Source organism: Dasypus novemcinctus, chromosome 11, assembly GCF_030445035.2.
Source record: "Dasypus novemcinctus isolate mDasNov1 chromosome 11, mDasNov1.1.hap2, whole genome shotgun sequence".
Lineage (NCBI taxonomy): Eukaryota > Metazoa > Chordata > Mammalia > Cingulata > Dasypodidae > Dasypus > Dasypus novemcinctus.
Genome location: NC_080683.1, coordinates 39,907,562 through 39,925,973, shown reverse-complemented (window position 1 = coordinate 39,925,973; position 18,412 = coordinate 39,907,562). Strand labels below are relative to the sequence as shown.

Below are 18,412 nucleotides of genomic sequence, written 5' to 3'. Positions count from 1 at the left end.
AAATCCTTGGCTACCCTTAAAGAAAATTCTCCAACAACGTGTCAATTTTATATTGACCACAAAGACAACTTCTGTTAGGGGAGGGAGGAGGAAAGAGGGACTGGAGCTTGGCTGTCCCTTTCGACAAACAGGGATCTTTGTGGTGATCAGAAAACATTTCCTGCATAAAAAATCAACACACTCCCTGGTTGCAGGGTTGGGAAGCAAGAGCAAGACTGCATCAGCCCTGTCCTCACAGGAATGAGACATCCATTAACCTTCCAAACAGGAAAGTCATTTTCTCAAAATGTGTCATGCTTTTTTGCATTACTAAATATAATCCACAACCACAAATGCTCTCCTAGCTCCCCCACTGTGGATTGGTGGAAAGCTACAAATCATTTCTGTACTTTCTTTTTCTCCTCTGCATTTCCATTGGACTGGTTTTGTTCTTTTTGCTTTATTTTGTTTTGTTCTAACATATAGCTTATCTTTGACAAGATCCTGTTTCATTCATATACATCAACAGGGCACGAAGAGGATGAGAGTAAAAATCACTTGCAAGAGGCCCACCAGGTCCTAAAGGATCTGCTTTTATGCACAAGGCCTGCATCATCAGCTCTATTAACTCAATCCCACTAGACTAGAGAGAATATCAAATTAAGCGTTTTCATTCTTGGGCATCCCCCTCTTGCCTGCATGTGACTTCACAACCAATCCAGACCCTTATAGTTTTTCCTTCTAGTTTGGTCTCACGTGGGGTTTTCTCAATCCACAAGAAAGAGCAAGTACACAAGGATTATAGTATAAAGCATTTCAAACAAAATCCTGGGTCTGAAAGGGTCTGGAAGAGGGGGCTGTCTTCATGTATCAGGAAGTCATTTGCTACCAAACAGGCTTGCTGTTGAGTTTGTCACTTTTTGGTCCTGTTACCCCAGCTCAAATCTGGAATGGGTTTAGGGCCAGAGGGAGAAACGGAGAGGGAACAGAGAAGTGAAGGGGATCAAGTGTTGGGCTGGAGTAGAGGGAATGGTAAATGTTTGTGTGTAGATCGCCTCCAGAGGCTGCAGCCTGAATAAAAGTGCAACTCCCCCCACCCCCCGACCCCCACCCCTGGTGCCCTTATGTCTGCACAGGCTGGCCTATGGTTTCTGCATCTCTTTTCTCCTGAATATTACACCTGTACTTGTGGGGCATGTTGCTGAGCTAAGCAGTTCACAATCTTCCATCTCTAAAATCTTGAAACGTCAAACTAGCTTAAGGAACCTTCCTCTATCACTGAAAATCACAAATTAAATGAATCCAAAGATGATAGAATAAAGGAGCATCGATTAGGCCTGTGTATTGCAATAGCACGCTTTAACTCCATCTCCCAAAGGGCCCACCCCTGCAATCTCCCACACCCATCTCCCACTCTCCTTTGGGCACTTACCTTCTTTGGGCGGTCGCTTGGCCTCCCTTGTAAGATTGCAGACCTGGGTAGTTTGCAGCTCCTGGGTCAGGCAGCCCTCGGTCTGCTCATTCAAGGGTAACACCACGTTATTTAACAAAACCAATGATTGGTCATCGATCCCCCACTCTCCCAAATGCTGAGGGCAGGTACATTTTGTATACATGATCCCACATGATTCTGTTCTCCCATTTTCCGATTTTAAGCAGCTCTCCAACCAAGTGCATAATACATGGCAACCAAACTGACTTGGGCTCACCTTGTTCAATACCAAAAACTCAAAAAAAGATTTCTGATCTTCTTCCCCTTTTTTCTGTAATCCTGGGAAATCGGTTGGAAACACACGACGTATTTGAATAAAATTTTTATCATATTGTAGAAAAACGAAAGCATTCTTGGAATTGCAGAGTTGCATTATAGAGTGATTCTTTCTTAAAAGATCCTTTATTTTTTCATGAGAAAAATGATCAAACTGATAAGCCAGGAGAGAAAAGTTAGAGCAGCTAAGGTCCTTTTTGGAAAATTTCAAATAAATGCTATATTTGGTTGGATCTGGATTTTCCAGCGTCCAAGTGCAGTTTGTAAAGTTTTTGGGAAACATTTCACTTACAGAATACGATCCATAAATGACTCCCTTCACCAAAGTTGAACACCAGAAGTCTTGGGCAGCATTAAATCCAAACATAACCAGGAGATAGGTGGAAAATATGTAAATCAGCAGGTTACGAACAGCCTTCATCCTATGTCATTTGGCCTGTAAAAATGACAATGAAAGTAAAATGCAAGTAGGAATCTACGCGCACTGAAAAACAAAACTCCTTCCAATAATACGACCAGCTGTTTTTAAGATTTCAGTAAAAATCCTGTTTTAAAGAAGGGCAGGTAATTTTTATTTTATGTTGAGAAGTTATCTGTTGCTGTGTGAACAGCGCCCTCACGTGGTCATCCAAAATAGCCAAATTCTCTACATTCAATTTAAAAATAACATTTCATAGAAGATTAATAGGAATGCCCTAACTTATCTAGCGGAATTTCCTCCAAGAGCATTATGATTGTATTGAGTGAAGTAGGGGTTTATATAGCATAACCTAAATGTTCATTGTTAAAATATTTTTAACCAATCTCTACAACCTTTTATCTCCCTTATGCCTCTGCCTGCAGTAAACATCATCACACAAAATCTAATCTGATAATCTAGGAACAGCTGTCATCATATTATTTCTTTTCTCCTAAATGTGAAAGGTAATTATGATAAATTATAACCACAACTGTAAAAGCACAAATTATAATTTCTTGCAGATGGAATATCATCTCCCAAATGCCCCTACTTGTCTTTGCAGGGCCACCACGGATACTGATGAGAAATTCCTCTGCAAAAACACAGCATCCCTGTGGATTAATAGAATTTAAAATCATCATCTGGGAGTGGGGATAGATGGGTAAATACATAGTGAGGACTTGTTGTTCAACATCACCATTGAGAACTAGGTTTTAAGGCAATCATTTCAAAGTGACATGCCCTCTTGGGATATATAAAGTGGATCACTGTATTAGTATCTGTATCCAAAGGCGATATCAGTGAAAAATCTCAGGACTGCAGTAATTGATCTGGCTTCAGTCTTTCAATTTTTTTTAAAAATTAGGGCTATTTTATCTAAAGTTAGCTACTGTAATTTAAGATTTATACATGGTAGATAAAAGATATTAGCACCTTCTTTCCCAGCAGATTTCAATTATTGAACTGCTCCCTTTCCAACAACAGCTCCAGAGCTCCTTTTCTTTTCTTTTTTACCCTACTTTTGCATAATAAAGGAATCCTTGGTTATATTTACCTCTGTAAGTTGTTATCCAAAAATAACTTGAAATTTTTCAGCTTTAACCTTTAAGAAGTTATTTCTTAGAATAAATGACACTGCTTTTTGTTTAGCTTTTGAGCTGAGAAAAGTGATGCCAAGTTAATTTTAAAAGTCTTTAGGCTGCAGTCTCTTCCACTGTTCTGTAAACAGAGACAGACATACAGACAGATAGATAGTTAAGAGTTTTCATGTCTTTGCCTGGGTTCTCTCTGAACCAAAAGATAAAACCCTCTTCCTTCCCATTGCATAACACACACTAACCATGCACACCACATCCAGTCCCCAAAGACAGAGCTGCACTTTCCAGATTATAATTCAGATTCTATGCCTTGTGATAGGCAAAAACAGCTCCAACTCCAAATCTCTATATGGCAGCAATTTAAAATAACATCAGAACTGCTGGGACTATCAAAACAGTGTTCTCTGTTCTCAAGCATACAGCTCAATGAATAATGCATTTTCTTCTTGAGAAAATAAAACCAACGAGCATATAAAGGTTAAAGAATAGAGAAAGTTGTAAGAAATTCTGGAAATAATTTCCTCTTTTTTTTTTTGCTGTAGCACTTTGCAGGCAATGCAGGTCTGCGCAGTGTTCTTCAGGATAGAGTGTAGGCGTTGAAAGCCAATGTGACAGTAAGTCTCTAAATTAGGAATTCCATCCATGAAAGGGGGCTTCATTTTATAATCGGCAACTCAAAAAGAGGTCGTTAGTTCTTTTCCTAATGAAATCCTGTACTTTTGCTTCCATTTATTTGACAATGTATTTCTGCAATGCTGTGCTCATCAAGGATTATAAAGAGTGAGGAAATATCTCCGATTACACTTTCATGCCTGCTCAAGAGAGCCCCCCCACAATATAAAGCTTTTCATATTTAATCAGGGTTGATGTAGAGAGCTTTGTTTTATCCTAAAAATTTTTAAAAATTAATCATCCACTTCCTCCCCCCCAGGACTGCAGGACCAGTTCGAACAAATGTATTTCCCTCTTTAAGAAAGAAACAATAGGGGGAGGGGGCAGTCTAAGGGCTGGCTACTGAGGCATCCAGGATGTTGTGTTTGTTTGTTTGTTTGTTTATTTATTTCCTGGTGAGAAGCAAACGGACATTTAGTTTAGCTATTCTCAAAACCGATTCTGGGTGACACTTTAGTTTAGTCGAACATAGACGGCGCCATCACTCCACTGAATTTTCTCCCCCATAGAAGACCCAATGCCTCCCCTTATCTTAACTTCCTATTAACCTACCTCCCCCCCCCCCCCCCCATAAAATTACCTCAATCACAAACAACGGCCAGATTTTCTTGGTCTCCCTGCCTATTCCTTCCGCTCCAACACATTTCTGGAAAACCAGACTTCTCTAACTTTTCAACTGCGGCGTTTAAGTAAATGCAGACAGTAGGATTTGCTCCCAGCCCCGTCATCCGCCAGCAACAGCCTTTCCCTTCCTTGTCCAACCTGCCCAGTCGCCAAGCCGACAGCTCCTCGGGGAGCGACCCCGGAAGAGGGAAGGTGACCCCTGGACCCCTTCCTTACCTTCCACTCCGAAAGCTCTGGGAGGCTCTTGCTCTAAGACACCAGCACAGGCACGCGTCCCAGCAACAGTGACGGAGAGACTCCCCTTCGGTCCCAATCACCGTTGCCCATTTTCCTCGGCTCAGCTTCGAAAATCAGGATTTATTTTTTTAAATGCACACATACGAGAAGCAATTCACGGGGAAAAAAATATATAGGGTGCGGGGGTGTGGAAGAAAAAAGCCTCCAGGATCTCGGAGCCTGGCGCCGTATTCAGCTGAATCCAACTGGGGAAGGTGGGAGCCCCCCGAAGAGGATTCTGAGGAACCAAAAAAAAAAAAGGAAGTGGCTTAACAGCGAGGATTTGTTTTACCAAATCTGCCCCTCACCAACAAACGACTAGCCAAGAAGCAAAGAAAGCGCTGAGACGAGAAGTGACCGGCGGCGGCAGCGGCTGCTAAGGGCAGATTTGTTGGGGCGGTGGGCTTATTACAGGAGTATTCGTGGTCGGGTCCGAGGCTGAAGCTTATGCTTTTTCCTCTTTGCGCTTTCCTCCCTCCTCCTTCTCCTCCCCCCAGCAGGTACTGATGGACGCACGGCGACTAAGGAGAGGGGGGCAAAAAATCCTTGGCTGGTGATGTCGGAAAGCTGTTTGAATGCCCAGCGAGGAGGGAGGCGCGCGAGAGAGCGAGATAGTAAAGCTCTGTCTCGGGTGTGCGCGACGACGCGCGGCGCTCGCTCTCCCAGAGGCGCGCGTGCCCGGCCAGCAAGCTCCCCCCGCAGCGTGCTCGTGAGCGCGCGCGTCCCCGTGCGCTGCGCGCCGCGCGCCCCGAGCCCGCCCGGGTTCGCCCGCTGGCCGTCGGGAGACTCGCGCGGCTCGGCGGCCGCGCCGACCCGGAGTTCTGCCTCCCGAGGGCGCGGGCGGTGTGTGGGAAAAGGCGGGAGGAGCGGCGGGATGGGGGAGGAGGGAGGCCGAGCGGGAGGGCGAGAGAAGGGCGGGCGGAGGGGGTCTCTGCGGAGCCCCAGCCAGGGCCGCGGTGAGCCGGCACGTCACGGCTACTCAAAACCAAGCACGTCCCGAAAGCGGTATTTTCTGCGTCTGGGAGGTTTTTGCCTCCTCCGTTCCCACCGTGGAGCTGGCGGCAACCAACTGTAAGAGAAACTACTCGGCGGCGAGGCGGGGTTGCGCGGGGGTCTGTGTGAGAAGCACCGGCCGGCGACTTTGAAGGGTGGGAAGTAAATGGGGGACTTGATGGTCTTTCTCTTTCTGCCTTTCAGCACAGACCTGTCGCCGCTGGAGAGCTGTCATTTCAGCACCGGGATTCGGAGGAATTGATCCAGTCCGTAGCGGAGGGGCCACCTCTCAGCTCTAGAACTGGCTGGAACAATAGTAGTTTTTTGTTTCCTTTTTTTTTTTTTTTTTTCCCAGCGAGGCTTAACATCTTATTTGTTCTGGCTAAATACAAGCTTTGTCAAGACCGCGGTGCGGCGACCAAGGTTGGGCATCTTGCATTGCTTTCTGCCTGGCAATGGGATCGTGATTGTGGGGTCTGAACTTTTTTCGTCGTTGTTGTTTTTGCAATGTATCCGATTCTTTTTCAAGTTTCCCTGGTAACAGGTTTGGGGATGGGGTGAGAAGGACCGAAGAAAAGGAGAAGCTATCAGATCCTCAAGAGGAGAGGAGGGAGGGGGGAAGGAGATAAATCACACACCTCCTTTAATTATTTTCTCCTCCTGGACAATTGAAATATTTGATGAACTAGTTCCAGATACATACCGCAAAGGTCATTCGCCTCCTGATTATGTCTCTACTTGTAAATGCAGTCTGTGGTGTACAAAACAAGTGCTAAAATAGTGCAGTGATGTGGTGGGAGGAGACCATAACGGGTATTTCAAGTGAAGTGTCGAAGTCTTCCTAAGGGCGAGTTGCTTGAGCGGCAGGTGGAGTTGAATAAAAGCAATTTTCCATCATTTTCCCTCTGTACTCTTTCTGCATTTTTTTCTCCCTCTTGTCGTTCCTCTCTCCTAGGGCGAATGGATAGCCAAGAATAATACCATTTTGAAAGAGGATGATAGTGAAAACAGGAAGGTGCCGGTGATCTTTTATTCCCTGGAGTTGTTTGAAATATTAAAAATGGCCCTTTACTTTTTGATACATATTAATAGGTAACCCCCTGCAAGGATCTCTTCTAGGACGAGTATTCGGAAAAATACCCTGTAAGGGAAACAGTTAATCATTTTCTATCCAGTAGGCTTTAACCATGTTCCCAAGAACAAATCGCTGGCTGGAAGAGCAGCCTGAGTGGCGTTTTAATTTTGTGTCATTTAGTTCATTATACTATTTTTTTTTATTCATTTAAGAGAATGTGAAAGGGAAATAAGGAATAAGGTTTATGTGCAGTGAGTAACCCAAAACACATTTCTTAAGCAAATAAATTTTCTTTTTAGAAACAAACGACTTTCAGCAATAAAAGAGAAAAACATTTCGTTTATTTCAGGTTCCATAGAGGATGTGATTTTGACATTTGAAAATATTGTGGTCAGTTCTATTATTTTACTGGAGCAAAAATAAAGAGATTAATTGCAGACGCTAACAAAGGGGGGGAAAGGCTTTGCATGATTTGTACATAAAAAGGAAGGGAAAGAAACACTAGATGCTCTATTTCCCATCTAGTGATTTCTCATACTTTCTTTGTACACTGTGATCTTGATGTTTCTTAGAAATTCTTAAAATCATGGCACGGTGACTTAAGAACAACAACCTAACCGGACAATTTATAAAGCCTTAATCCTAAATGGAAGGAGCACTCATTTATATTCAAGTAGAATGCAGGGTTGGTTCAGAGAAGAAAGCCACCCTTAATAAAGTGTTTCACCCTTCACACTGTTTCCCATAACCTTCATAAATTGCAGGCTACTGAGCTGGCCTGCTGATGATCCTGCTGAGGTATATTTATAGCACATGATTTGTGGATGATAAATATGCCAACCAAGACACTGTCTCCTGTAACCCCAGGCTGATCTTACTTCCTAGGGGGGTCGTAATCAAGAATAAAGAAAAGAACCATATATGGAAATTCTGGTCTCTGGACCCTGACAACAGCACAATCCAAAGGCAAACCAAGGAGGAACTACCTTGTTTCGTGTCTGCACTAGGTTCCACGTGAAAGCACTCCTGACATTATTGACCCACCCACAAAAAGAAAGCAGTTTACGTAACCTAAGAATGCTGTGCCTTTTCCATTCAGATTGGTCCATTTTTATGCTTTAATATAATTCTTAATCACAATTTCAAATTATAAGTATCACTTTTCACACACACAAGACTGTGTGTGTGTCTGTGGATCTGTGTATGTAAGTATACATACACCTATGTACACATTGTACATAGACATGCACTCGTGTATATATGTATTTTAGATATGCCTAAGTATATTATAGATATACAAAAATGTACATATGTATTTTAATTTGTACACATATATTTGTTGGGAGATTTGTTGGGACCATCATCCACCACATTCATCATACATATATTAATAAAAATAACATAAACCAAACAAAAATACTCTCATAATACAATAATAGGATGATTTCACTACATTGCTTTATATTTCTCTTTGATAAAACAAAGAATTCTCATCCCAAACTGCCAAATTAGGTGTATAAACTGATTGCTAGTTAGGTTTCCTTGCCAAATTTCAAAAGGACTATTTCAAAATCAAGTTATATCAAAATGTGGACAGGTAATGCATTTTTAAATGGTCCTAGTATGTAAAGTTAATTTTATGGGAAATATATCTCTCCCCGTATTTATACATTTTATTTAAGATCACTTGAGTGAAATAAAATTTTTAAGAATAATGTACTAAGTGTAATTTATCTCTCTCTTTCTTCTATTGCTTTTTGTCCCTTGCGAAGTTTAGTCCCTCTACATGTGAGAATAGCTCATCCTCAAGGATCATTGCTTAAAATTCAGTATCACCTGCACACTTCCCAGACTTGAAGAATAAGAATATATTAAGAATATGTTTTTTAGAATATGTTTACTCAATTTTAGAAAATGTTCTCTCTCTTTATATAGATATATAATTACTCATTTCTATAATTTGTCTTTTTCAGCAAAACTTTAAGAAACATATTAATAGGTTCTAGTTTATTCCTTGTTAAACATGCTTCAATTTTTCAATACTTAATGTCTTCAGAATATATGAAAAAGTCTTTTGGAAACCACTAATTAAAAAAGAATTTACTATTACATCTTCAGAGATATGAACCTTAATTATCTAATTATTTAATATTATCAAGAAATTCTTTAATATATCCTCTGGTAATAAAATTCCCTGAAATATTACATGATTAAATTTTATGGGTATTTCCTTTATGCTGGAAATTAGCATTAGCATATTTACTAGGAATTAAAACATCTTTCTTATTATCATTATTATTATCGCTATGTAATAATGAAGTCTCTCAGGAAGCAAGCTAGATTCCATTCAGTCTTTGCCTAGGCCATTTTCTACTTGAATATCCCAGAATGCAAAGTACCTGACAAAAGTTACCAGAAAGAACAAGATAGAGTAGGGTGAAGGGAGACAAGATAGGATGATTATTTTGAGTTTGTTCAAGTTGCAATCCAACCCATGCCACGGACCACCAGAGTTGCCTTTAGCCCCAAGAGCTCACATGCATCAGATTTTCATTTTATCAGATTTTCCTATACTATGAAACACATAAAAAACTTAATTTGATAGAAGTTTTAACCCACCAATTCTCAAGGTTTGGTTTGTGGCTCTTGGGAAATGCCACGAGTAGACAAAACATAATGTCACATTTGTGTTGCAGGAGCATGTTGGGAAAATGAACTCCAAAAGCTCAAAATATGTCTTTGCAGTTATATACCAATTCATCCAAAATTCCCCTATCAATTATTTTGTTTGTCTGCTTTGCTGCCTACCATATGTATACCACTATCAGTAGTCGCTGGAATTTCAAATGAACTGGAAAACTTGAGTCTCTATTTTTACCCCTCTCTTGGACACTAATTATCTGCCTGGTTATGGGCCAGTTTCCTCACAAAGAGGCCTTGACTGGACAATTTCTGTGGCTCTTTCTGTCTCCAAATAAAATAAAGTATCTCACATAAAGGGAGGAAGTGAGAGAAAAGGGAAACAAAATCCTAGCCTAGGAAGAATCACAATTGTTTCAATAAAACATTGGAAATATCCCCACTCTATCAAAGTTCTGAAAACCTTGTTTTATTAGCTCAATCCTTTCCTCCTACTGTCACATGTGCACTTCCAGATAACTTTTTTCTTTTTTATTCAACCCCTACTGAATCTTTCTTAGATTGATGTGCCACCTCAGTGACAAGAACTAAAGTCATCAAAATTAGCAAAGTTTGTTGACATTATTCAGTACTGGAAATTGAGTTCTATTTGGTCACTCATGACCATGCCTCTGAACTCTGAACTCTCAAGGCTCTCCAACTTTGTCCCACTCAACTCTCATTCATTTTTCTGCCAAATTCTTCCCATTACCCCTTTCACCCTGCATCTCCTTGATCTCATATACCAACAAACCACTTCACAGAATATTCCTTTTACACCTTTGAGTGACTGAATCCTGATATCCTATAAGAACACGGCATTTCTTGCAACGAGGTCAAGTAAGGTTGATATACCTCTGATGTAGAGCAGTGAAAGTGTATTGCTGGACTTGTCAACCAAAAGAAAATTGATTCTTTATTTATAGGAATCCAGAAAAAGCATTTGTCAGAGCAATACATATGGTTCCCTTCCAACTTCATTCTGTGTCCCAACTCTGCTCACTTATGATGCCCAAGTTACATTAGCCTCCTTTCAGTGTCTCAAAAACACCAAGTTTGTTCCTTTCTTTCAACCTTTCTAGATAATCCCTATACTTGGAATGATTTTCCCTTCCTCCACTGCTGGGAGAACACTCAAAAGTCTGTTTCTTTCTCATCCTTTTATATCTCAGCTTGAAAGTCCCCTCCTCAGAGAATCTTTTTTTTTACCGCCAAATCTGTGTTGGTCTATTCCTGGGTGCACTTTCAAGTTATTTATTTGTCTTTTTTTAGTACTTACTAATCTATAATTATTTGTTATTTATTTGCTTTCCCCATTAGCTAGTAAGTTAAATCATTATATACTCCTTTCTAATATAGTTTAAGACACACAGTAAGTGTTTAATAGATATTTGGTGAATGAATGAGTTCATATTTTCAATATTAGAAATTCAGTTGATTGGTATTAGTACTAATTAGATATTAGATAGCAATATCTATCCTAGAGTTCTGTATAACAACTCTGTATAATATATCTAGAGTTCTGTATAACAACTCTATTTCAGGACACACCTAGAATTTTCTTTTCTCTGGATCAAAGGACTTTATTTCCTTTAGTTGATTCCTATGTGACATGGTCTCCAGACTCTCTATCATCATGACTAGCTTCAACTGAATTTATCTTAGTTTGTCAAGGTTATTTGTCCTCAGGATTAAACAAAAAAACTGCAGGTTTTAGCTGACAAGTGTGGCTACAATAAATCTATTTGCTCATTCTGGATAAATAAAAGATACTAAGCATCTACTTAGCTAAACTCTGCAGGTATCATGATGATCCATGCAAGGAGAATAAAGCTTTCAACTTACTGAAATTCCTTTATTTAACATATAATTACTGAGAACATACTACATAAAAGGTATTTTGTAAGATGTTTGGGAAAAAAAGTCAAAAGACAAAGTCCTTGACATTGCATGATTGTCCTCTATTGGTAGAGAAAACTAATAAACAGCAAGCAGCCCCCTGAAAATAAATTAAAAGTGTGTCTTAGAGGAGAAAGATTTATGTTATTAGAAGTGTGGGGAGTATTCGTGTGGGGAGGGGAAGGGATTACTGACCCAGTGTGGAAGGGCAGAGAAAATTTACCTAAAGAAGTCACATTTGATCAAAGATCTGAAGGACAATATGAGATTACTAATTAGTTCATGCAGAAGAAACAAAATGTGCAAAGATTCCAAGTCAGAAAGCAGCAGAACACATTCTAGGAAAAGAAGATCAAGTTGAGAAGACAAAGGAGACAGTTGCCAGTAGTCAAATTGTTAAGATCAGTGGTTCTTTATCCTAATAGAAATTTGTAGTGAAGGACAATAAATGATGAAATAACTTACTCATATTTACACTTTTAACAGTTCATTCTGACTTGACTATAAAGAAGAATGTAAGGGACATAAGAGTGGATATGAAAAACAAGTTATAAGTCTACTGCATGGCAGTGGACTAGGGTAGTGTCAGTAGAGATGAGCAAGAGAAGTAAGTAGTCAAGAGATATCTGGAGATAAAATCAATAGAATTTGTCATTGATCAGACATGGAAAGAGTTCCTGGATCTTGGTAAGGGCTTCTGTTGTTTTGGGTCATACTAAAATTATTGTCAGAATGGAGGAGGAAAGTGGCACCAAGGTGGGTAGCAGAGTCTGACCCTCTAGCAACAAAGCAGCAGAGAGAGGGCAGAAACCTATCTAAAGAAGCTGCTTTGGTTATATAGAGAAAGGGAATGTGCTCTGAGTCATCTAGGAGGATACTGCAAAGATAAAGAAAAGAGGAAAACTGTGAGTTGCAGCCCCTGTGGATAGAAGTGGCACATGTACCTGCCCTCAGGGCAAATAGCCTAGGTGGAGCCCCAGGCTGTGAGGGGGCATTCTCTGTGAGGAAGAGGGGTCTAGGAGGCTGGAGGTGGTTTCTTTGTGGTGAGTTTAGCCAGCTGAGTCTCCTTGGCATCACAGAAGGGACCCTGACCCAAAAGGGAGAGGGGAGGGTCATCGCCTCAGATAAGCTGTTACCCAGCTAACCAGGTAAAGAAAGGATTAATTATATTAGAGAGGGGGCAGAAACAGACAGGCACCTAATCAACAAGACTGGCAAACTGCTAGGAATCTAACCTGCCCAAGGGAAAGGGGGTGGATAGATTTCTGAAAGGTGAACTAAACTAAGGAGATAGTCTAGTTCAGTGGAGGAATTCTTGGCTTGCATATATCAGGTTCTTGGTTTGATTCCTGGCTCTTCTTAAAGAAGTGCTTCACTGGGTTATCAGTTGTCCAGCTGATGCTTTATGACAAGGAACATATAGACATTCTTTTTGTATTAGCTTTCCTTGGATCTCTTATTTTTGAAAAAACTTTTTTTCCCTTCCTTTTATTACTTGCTAAAACCCAGTTCAAAACCTGCAGAGGGCAGGCTACAGGGTGATTGATTGATGAACACCTGCAGCCTGGGAAGCTCCTTAGGAGCCTGAGAGGGAAGGCTGTCTTTCCTTGTTTTGTTGTTGTTTTCTTTCTCCTGTTTTTTAATTAGTTGCTGCTGTCTTGCTTTTTGTTTGCTGTGTTTCCCCTTTCTGTTTCCCTTTTTTTTTTCTTTTACTGATCTTTTCTGCCTACACTATTTCTTTACTTTCCTTCATTTGTCTATCTTATGTTTTTTGGTTTTTGTTTGTTTTTCTTTCATTCCACCTCTTTTTTTTGTCTTCAATTTTTTCTGTTTTTATCTCACTCTATTTTTCATTTTTTCTTTTTTAATTTTTTTCTTTTTCTCTTTTCTTTCTTTGTTTCCTCTCCTCTCATCACTCCACCTTTTAATTCATTTTATATATTTTTATCTATTATGTTTCTCATTTTGTTGTTCTAGTCCATGTTTTTATTTTTATTCCTCTGTGCTTTCTACTCATATTAATTATTCATTTTCCTAGGTCTTGTATGGTTCTTTTTCTACCTTTTACTATTATTATTACTATGTTCTTTTTTCCTTTCCTTTCCTCTGTGTCCTAATTTTTTTTCTAAAGGGAACATAGACAACAGCAAGGAATTAGAATAAGAGGAACAAAGAGTCAAAGTGAAACCTTACCATGCCCACAAAAACAACAGTAAAATAAAACCTTAGAGTAGAAAGAGAAGCTAACCAACTGAATAAACCCATCAAGATAAACAGATGCCTAGATACCAACAAAAAAATTACAAGCCATAATAAGAAAAAGGAAGACATGGTCTCATCCAATGACTAACTGAAATACAGGAGGAGGTGCAGAACATGGACAACTAATCCAAGATGTCCAAACACATATCATGAATCAACTTAATGAAATGAAGGTAGAGATTAAGGATATTAAGAAGATGCTAGGAGTACATACTGAAGAAATTGTAAACATACATAAAATGATAATGGACGTGATGGTGATGAAAGGCACAATGCAAGAAATCAAAAATACACTGGAAGGGAGAAAATCGATCAGGGACTTAGATATTTGAATGACAACATGAAACATGCAAACATATGAAATATAGGCATCCCAGAGGGAGAAGAGAAGGGAAAAGGGTCAGAAGGTTTGTTGAAGGAAATAATGACTGAAAAATTACCAACTCTATTGAGGGATATGGGTGTACATGTCCAGGAAGTGAAGCACACCCCAAACAGTATAAATCCTAAAAGGCATACTCTCAAGACATATACTTGTCAAACTGGCCAGTGCTCAAGATGAAGAGAGAATACTGAGGGCAGCAAGAGAAAAGACATCCATCACATACAAGGAAAGCTTAATAAGGTTAAGTTCTGATTTCTCTTCTGAAACCATGGAGGCAAGAAGGCAGTGATATGACATAGTTAAGGTGATAAAAGAAAAACACTTGAAGCCAAGAATTCTCTATCCAGCAAAGCTTGTATTTAGAAATGAGGGAAAGTTCAAAATATTCACCAAAAATCAGAAATTAAGAGAGTTTGTCAATAGGCAAACTACCCTTCAAGGAATAGTAAAGGGAGTGCTGAAGGTCAAAAGGAAATAATAAGTGAGAGAGAGTTGGAGGAAAGTGTAAGAATAACTAAAATGAAAAAAGAAAAACAACATATGGCATACATAAACCTAAAGAAAATATTGTTAATGTAAGTAACTCCTTGACATTAATAACATTGAATGTTAATGAATTCAACTCTGCAGTCAAGAGACACAGATTGGCAGAGTGGACAAGGGAATATGATGCATCTCTATGCCGTCTATAAGAAACCCACCTTGGACCCAGGGATGCAAGAAGGCTGAAAGTGAATGACTGGAAAACAATTTAACATGCAAACAATAATGGAGAAAAGGCAAGAGTAGCTATACCAATATCAGACAAAATAGACTTTAAATGTAAAAGTATTGTAAGAGATAAAAAAAGGGCACTATATATTAATAAAAGGGATAATCAAGAAGGAGGAATAATCACAAACATTTCTGCACCTTAACCAGGGTGCCTCAAAATATATGAGGCAGATATTGGTTAAACTAACAGGAGAAACAGATGCCTTCCCAATTATAATGGGGGACTTTAATACAGCATTATCACCATTACTCAGAACATCTCAACAGAAAATCAATAAAGAAACAAAGACCTTGAATACCACATTACAGGATCTGGACCTACGAGACATATATAGAATATTATATCCAAACACAGCAGAATATACATTGTTCTCAAGTGCACATGGCTCATTCTCCAGGATAAAGCACATGCTAGGTCACAGAACAACTCTCAATGGATTCAGAAAGATTGAACTTATACAAAGTATTAGTAATTTCTCTGACCACAATGGAATGAAGCTAGAAATCAGTAGTGGGCAGAGAAGCAGATTAGGCACAAAGATATGGAAGTTAAACAACATACTTATAGCAAAACAGTGGGTCAAGGAGGAAATTGCTAAAGAAATTAGTAACTACATTGAAATGAATGAAAATGAAAACACAATGTATCAAAACTATGGGATGCAGCAAAAACTGTAAGAAGAAGGAAATTCATAGCCATAAATGCCTTAAATTAAAAAAGAAGAAAGAGCTAAAATCAAAGACCTAATAGCACACCTGGAGAAATTAGAAAATGAGCAACAAACTAACCTCAAACAAGTAGAAAGAAGGAAATAACAAAGATTAGAGCAGAGTTAAATGAAATTGAAAATAAGAAAGCAATAAATAGAAAAAAATAAACAAAACCCAAAGAAGATTATTTGAAAAGAGTAATAAAATTGACAAACCTTTAACTAGACTAACAAAGAAAAAAAAGAGATAAGATGCAAATACATAAAATAAGAAACAAGAAAGGAGATATCACCATTGACCACACAAAAATAAAGCATATCATAAGAGGATACTTTGAAAAAGTGTGTGCCAACAGGATGGATAATATAGAGGAGATGGAAAAATTCTTAGAAACACACAAGCAGCCTAAATTGACAAAAGAAGAAATTGATGAACTCACCAGAAAAACCACAAGTAATGAGATTGAATTAGTCATCAAAAACCTCCCAACCAGGAAATACCCAGGGCTATATGGCTTCACAGGTGAATGGAAAGAACTAACATCAATCCTGCTGAAAATCTTCCAAAAAATTGAAGTGGAGGGAATATTGCCTAACTCATTCTATGATGCCAATATCACTCCAATATCAAAGCCAAACAAAGCTACCACAGGAAAGAAAAACTGTAGACCAATCTCTCTAATGAACCTAGATGCTAAAATCCTCAAAAAAAAAATACCTGCTAATCATATTCAAAAACACATAAAACAAATTATACACCATGACCAAGTAGTTTTCTTCCCTGGTATGCAAGGATGTTTCAAAATGAGAAAATCAATCAATGTAATACACCACATTAACAGATTATATTTAAAAACCACATGATCATCTCTATATATGCAGAAAAATATTTGAGAAAATACAACACTCTTCCCTGATAAAAACACTTCAAAATGTAGGAAGAGAAGGGAACTTCCTCAACATGATAAAGCGTATATATGAAAAACCCACAGCTAACATCATAGTCAATGGTGAAACCCTATAAGCTTTCCCTCTAAGATCTGAAACAAGACAAGAATGGCTGGTTATAAGATAAATGTGCAAAAAATCAGTAGAATTTCTGTACACCAATAATAAGCAAACTGGGAAAGAACTCAAGAAAAATATTCATTTACAAAAGCAACTAAAAAAATCAAATACCTAAGGAATAAATCTAACTAATGATGTGAATGACTTGTACACAGAAAAGTATGCAATACTCTTAAAGAAAATCAAAGAAGGCCTAAATAAATGGAAGGATATTCCCTGTTCATGGCTAGGAAGATTGAACATCTTTAAGAGTCTAGCCTAATCAAACTGATTTACAAATTTAATGCAATTCCAGTAAAAATCACCAGAGCATTATTTATTAAATTGGAAAGGCTATGAAATTTATTTGTTTCTTTTTTTTTAGATTTATTTATTTATTTCTCTCCCCTCCTCCCCTCCCCCCCCCCCCCCCCCCCCGCCTTCAGTTGTCTGTTCTCTGTGTCCATTTGCTGTGTGTTTTTTTGTGACTGTTTCTATCCTTCTCAGCAGCACTGGGAATCTGTGTTTCTTTTGGTTGCATCACCTTGTTGTGTCAGCTCTCCATGTGTGCGGCACTATTCTTGGGCAAGCTTCATTTTCTTTCGTGCTGGGTGGCTCTCCTTATGGGGCACACTCCTTGCACATGGGGCTCTCTTACGTGGGGGACACTCCTGCATGGCACAGGACTCCTTGTGCACATCAGCACTGCGCATGGGCCATCTTCACATGGGTCAAGGAGGCCCTGGGTTTGAACCACGGACCTCCCATGTGGTAGGCGGATGCCCTATCCATTGGGCCAAGTCTGCTTCCTGCTATGAAATTTATTTGGATGAGTAAGGGGTCCCAACAGCCAAAGACATATTGAAATAGAAAAATGAAATCAGAGGAATCACATTACCTGACTTTAAAATTTACTACAAAGCTACTGTGATCAAAACTGCATGATATTGGCATGAGGATGCCATACCAACCAATGGAACTGAATTGAGAGTTCTGATATATATCCTTGCATATACAATCCACTGATATTTGTCAATGCCACCAAGTCCACTCAACTGGGAGAGAATGACCTCCTCAACAAATGGTCCTTGGAGAACTGGATATCCATATTCAAAAGAATGAGAGAGGAACACCATCTTACACCATATATAAAAATTAAATCAAGATGGATCAAAGATCTAAATATAAGAGCCAAGATCATAATGATCTTGGACGATAATGTAGGGAAGCATCTAAAAGATCTTGTAGTAGGAAATGGTTTCATAAACTTTATACCCAAAGCATGATCAATGAAAGAAAAAATAGATAAATGGGACTTCCTCAAAATTAAAAACTTTTGACCTCAAAGGAGTTTGTCAAGAAAGTGAAAAAACAGCAGTCAATGGGAGAAAATATTTGGTAACCATATATATGATAGAGACCTAATATCCAGCATATATAAAGAAATCCTACACCTTGAAAATTAAAAGACAAACATCCCATTTAAAAAATGGACAAGTGATTTGAATAGAAACTTTTCCAAAGAAGAAATACAAATACAAATGTCTAAAATACACATGAAAAGATGCTCAACATCACTTGCCATTAGGGAAATGCAAATAAAAACCACAATGAGATCTCATTTACACCCATTAGACTGGTGGCTATTAAAAAACAAAGGACTACAAGTATTGGAGAGTAAGTGGAGGAATGGGAACCCTGATCCACTGATG

General features: G+C 38.9%; 1 protein-coding gene and 1 long non-coding RNA gene across 9 annotated transcripts in view; one reads left to right on the top strand and one right to left on the bottom strand.

Annotated features, from left to right (window-relative positions):
• Positions 1 to 5,729, bottom strand: part of ADGRB3 (adhesion G protein-coupled receptor B3) — a 735,954-nt gene extending 730,225 nt beyond the window's left edge. For 2 of the 8 annotated variants that reach the window (XM_058306937.1, XM_058306939.1), the window contains exons 1-3: positions 4,817 to 5,706; positions 3,262 to 3,425; positions 1,412 to 2,183 (exon numbers count right to left, since the gene is read on the bottom strand). In XM_058306937.1, coding sequence (XP_058162920.1) covers positions 1,412 to 2,168 — 757 coding nt within the window. In that variant the 5' untranslated portion in view covers positions 2,169 to 2,183; positions 3,262 to 3,425; positions 4,817 to 5,706. Of the gene's footprint in view, positions 1 to 1,411; positions 2,184 to 3,261; positions 3,426 to 4,816 lie in introns of all 8 variants that reach the window. The other 6 variants (XM_058306938.1, XM_058306940.1, XM_023592015.3 and 3 more) reach the window with 5 other exon arrangements.
• A 32-nt stretch (positions 5,730 to 5,761) lies between these two features.
• On the top strand, positions 5,762 to 6,769 carry LOC131280399 (uncharacterized). The gene is made up of 2 exons (XR_009187941.1): positions 5,762 to 5,947; positions 6,074 to 6,769. It is a non-coding gene; the product is annotated as an uncharacterized lncRNA (long non-coding RNA).
• The last annotated feature ends 11,643 nt before the right edge of the window (positions 6,770 to 18,412 follow it).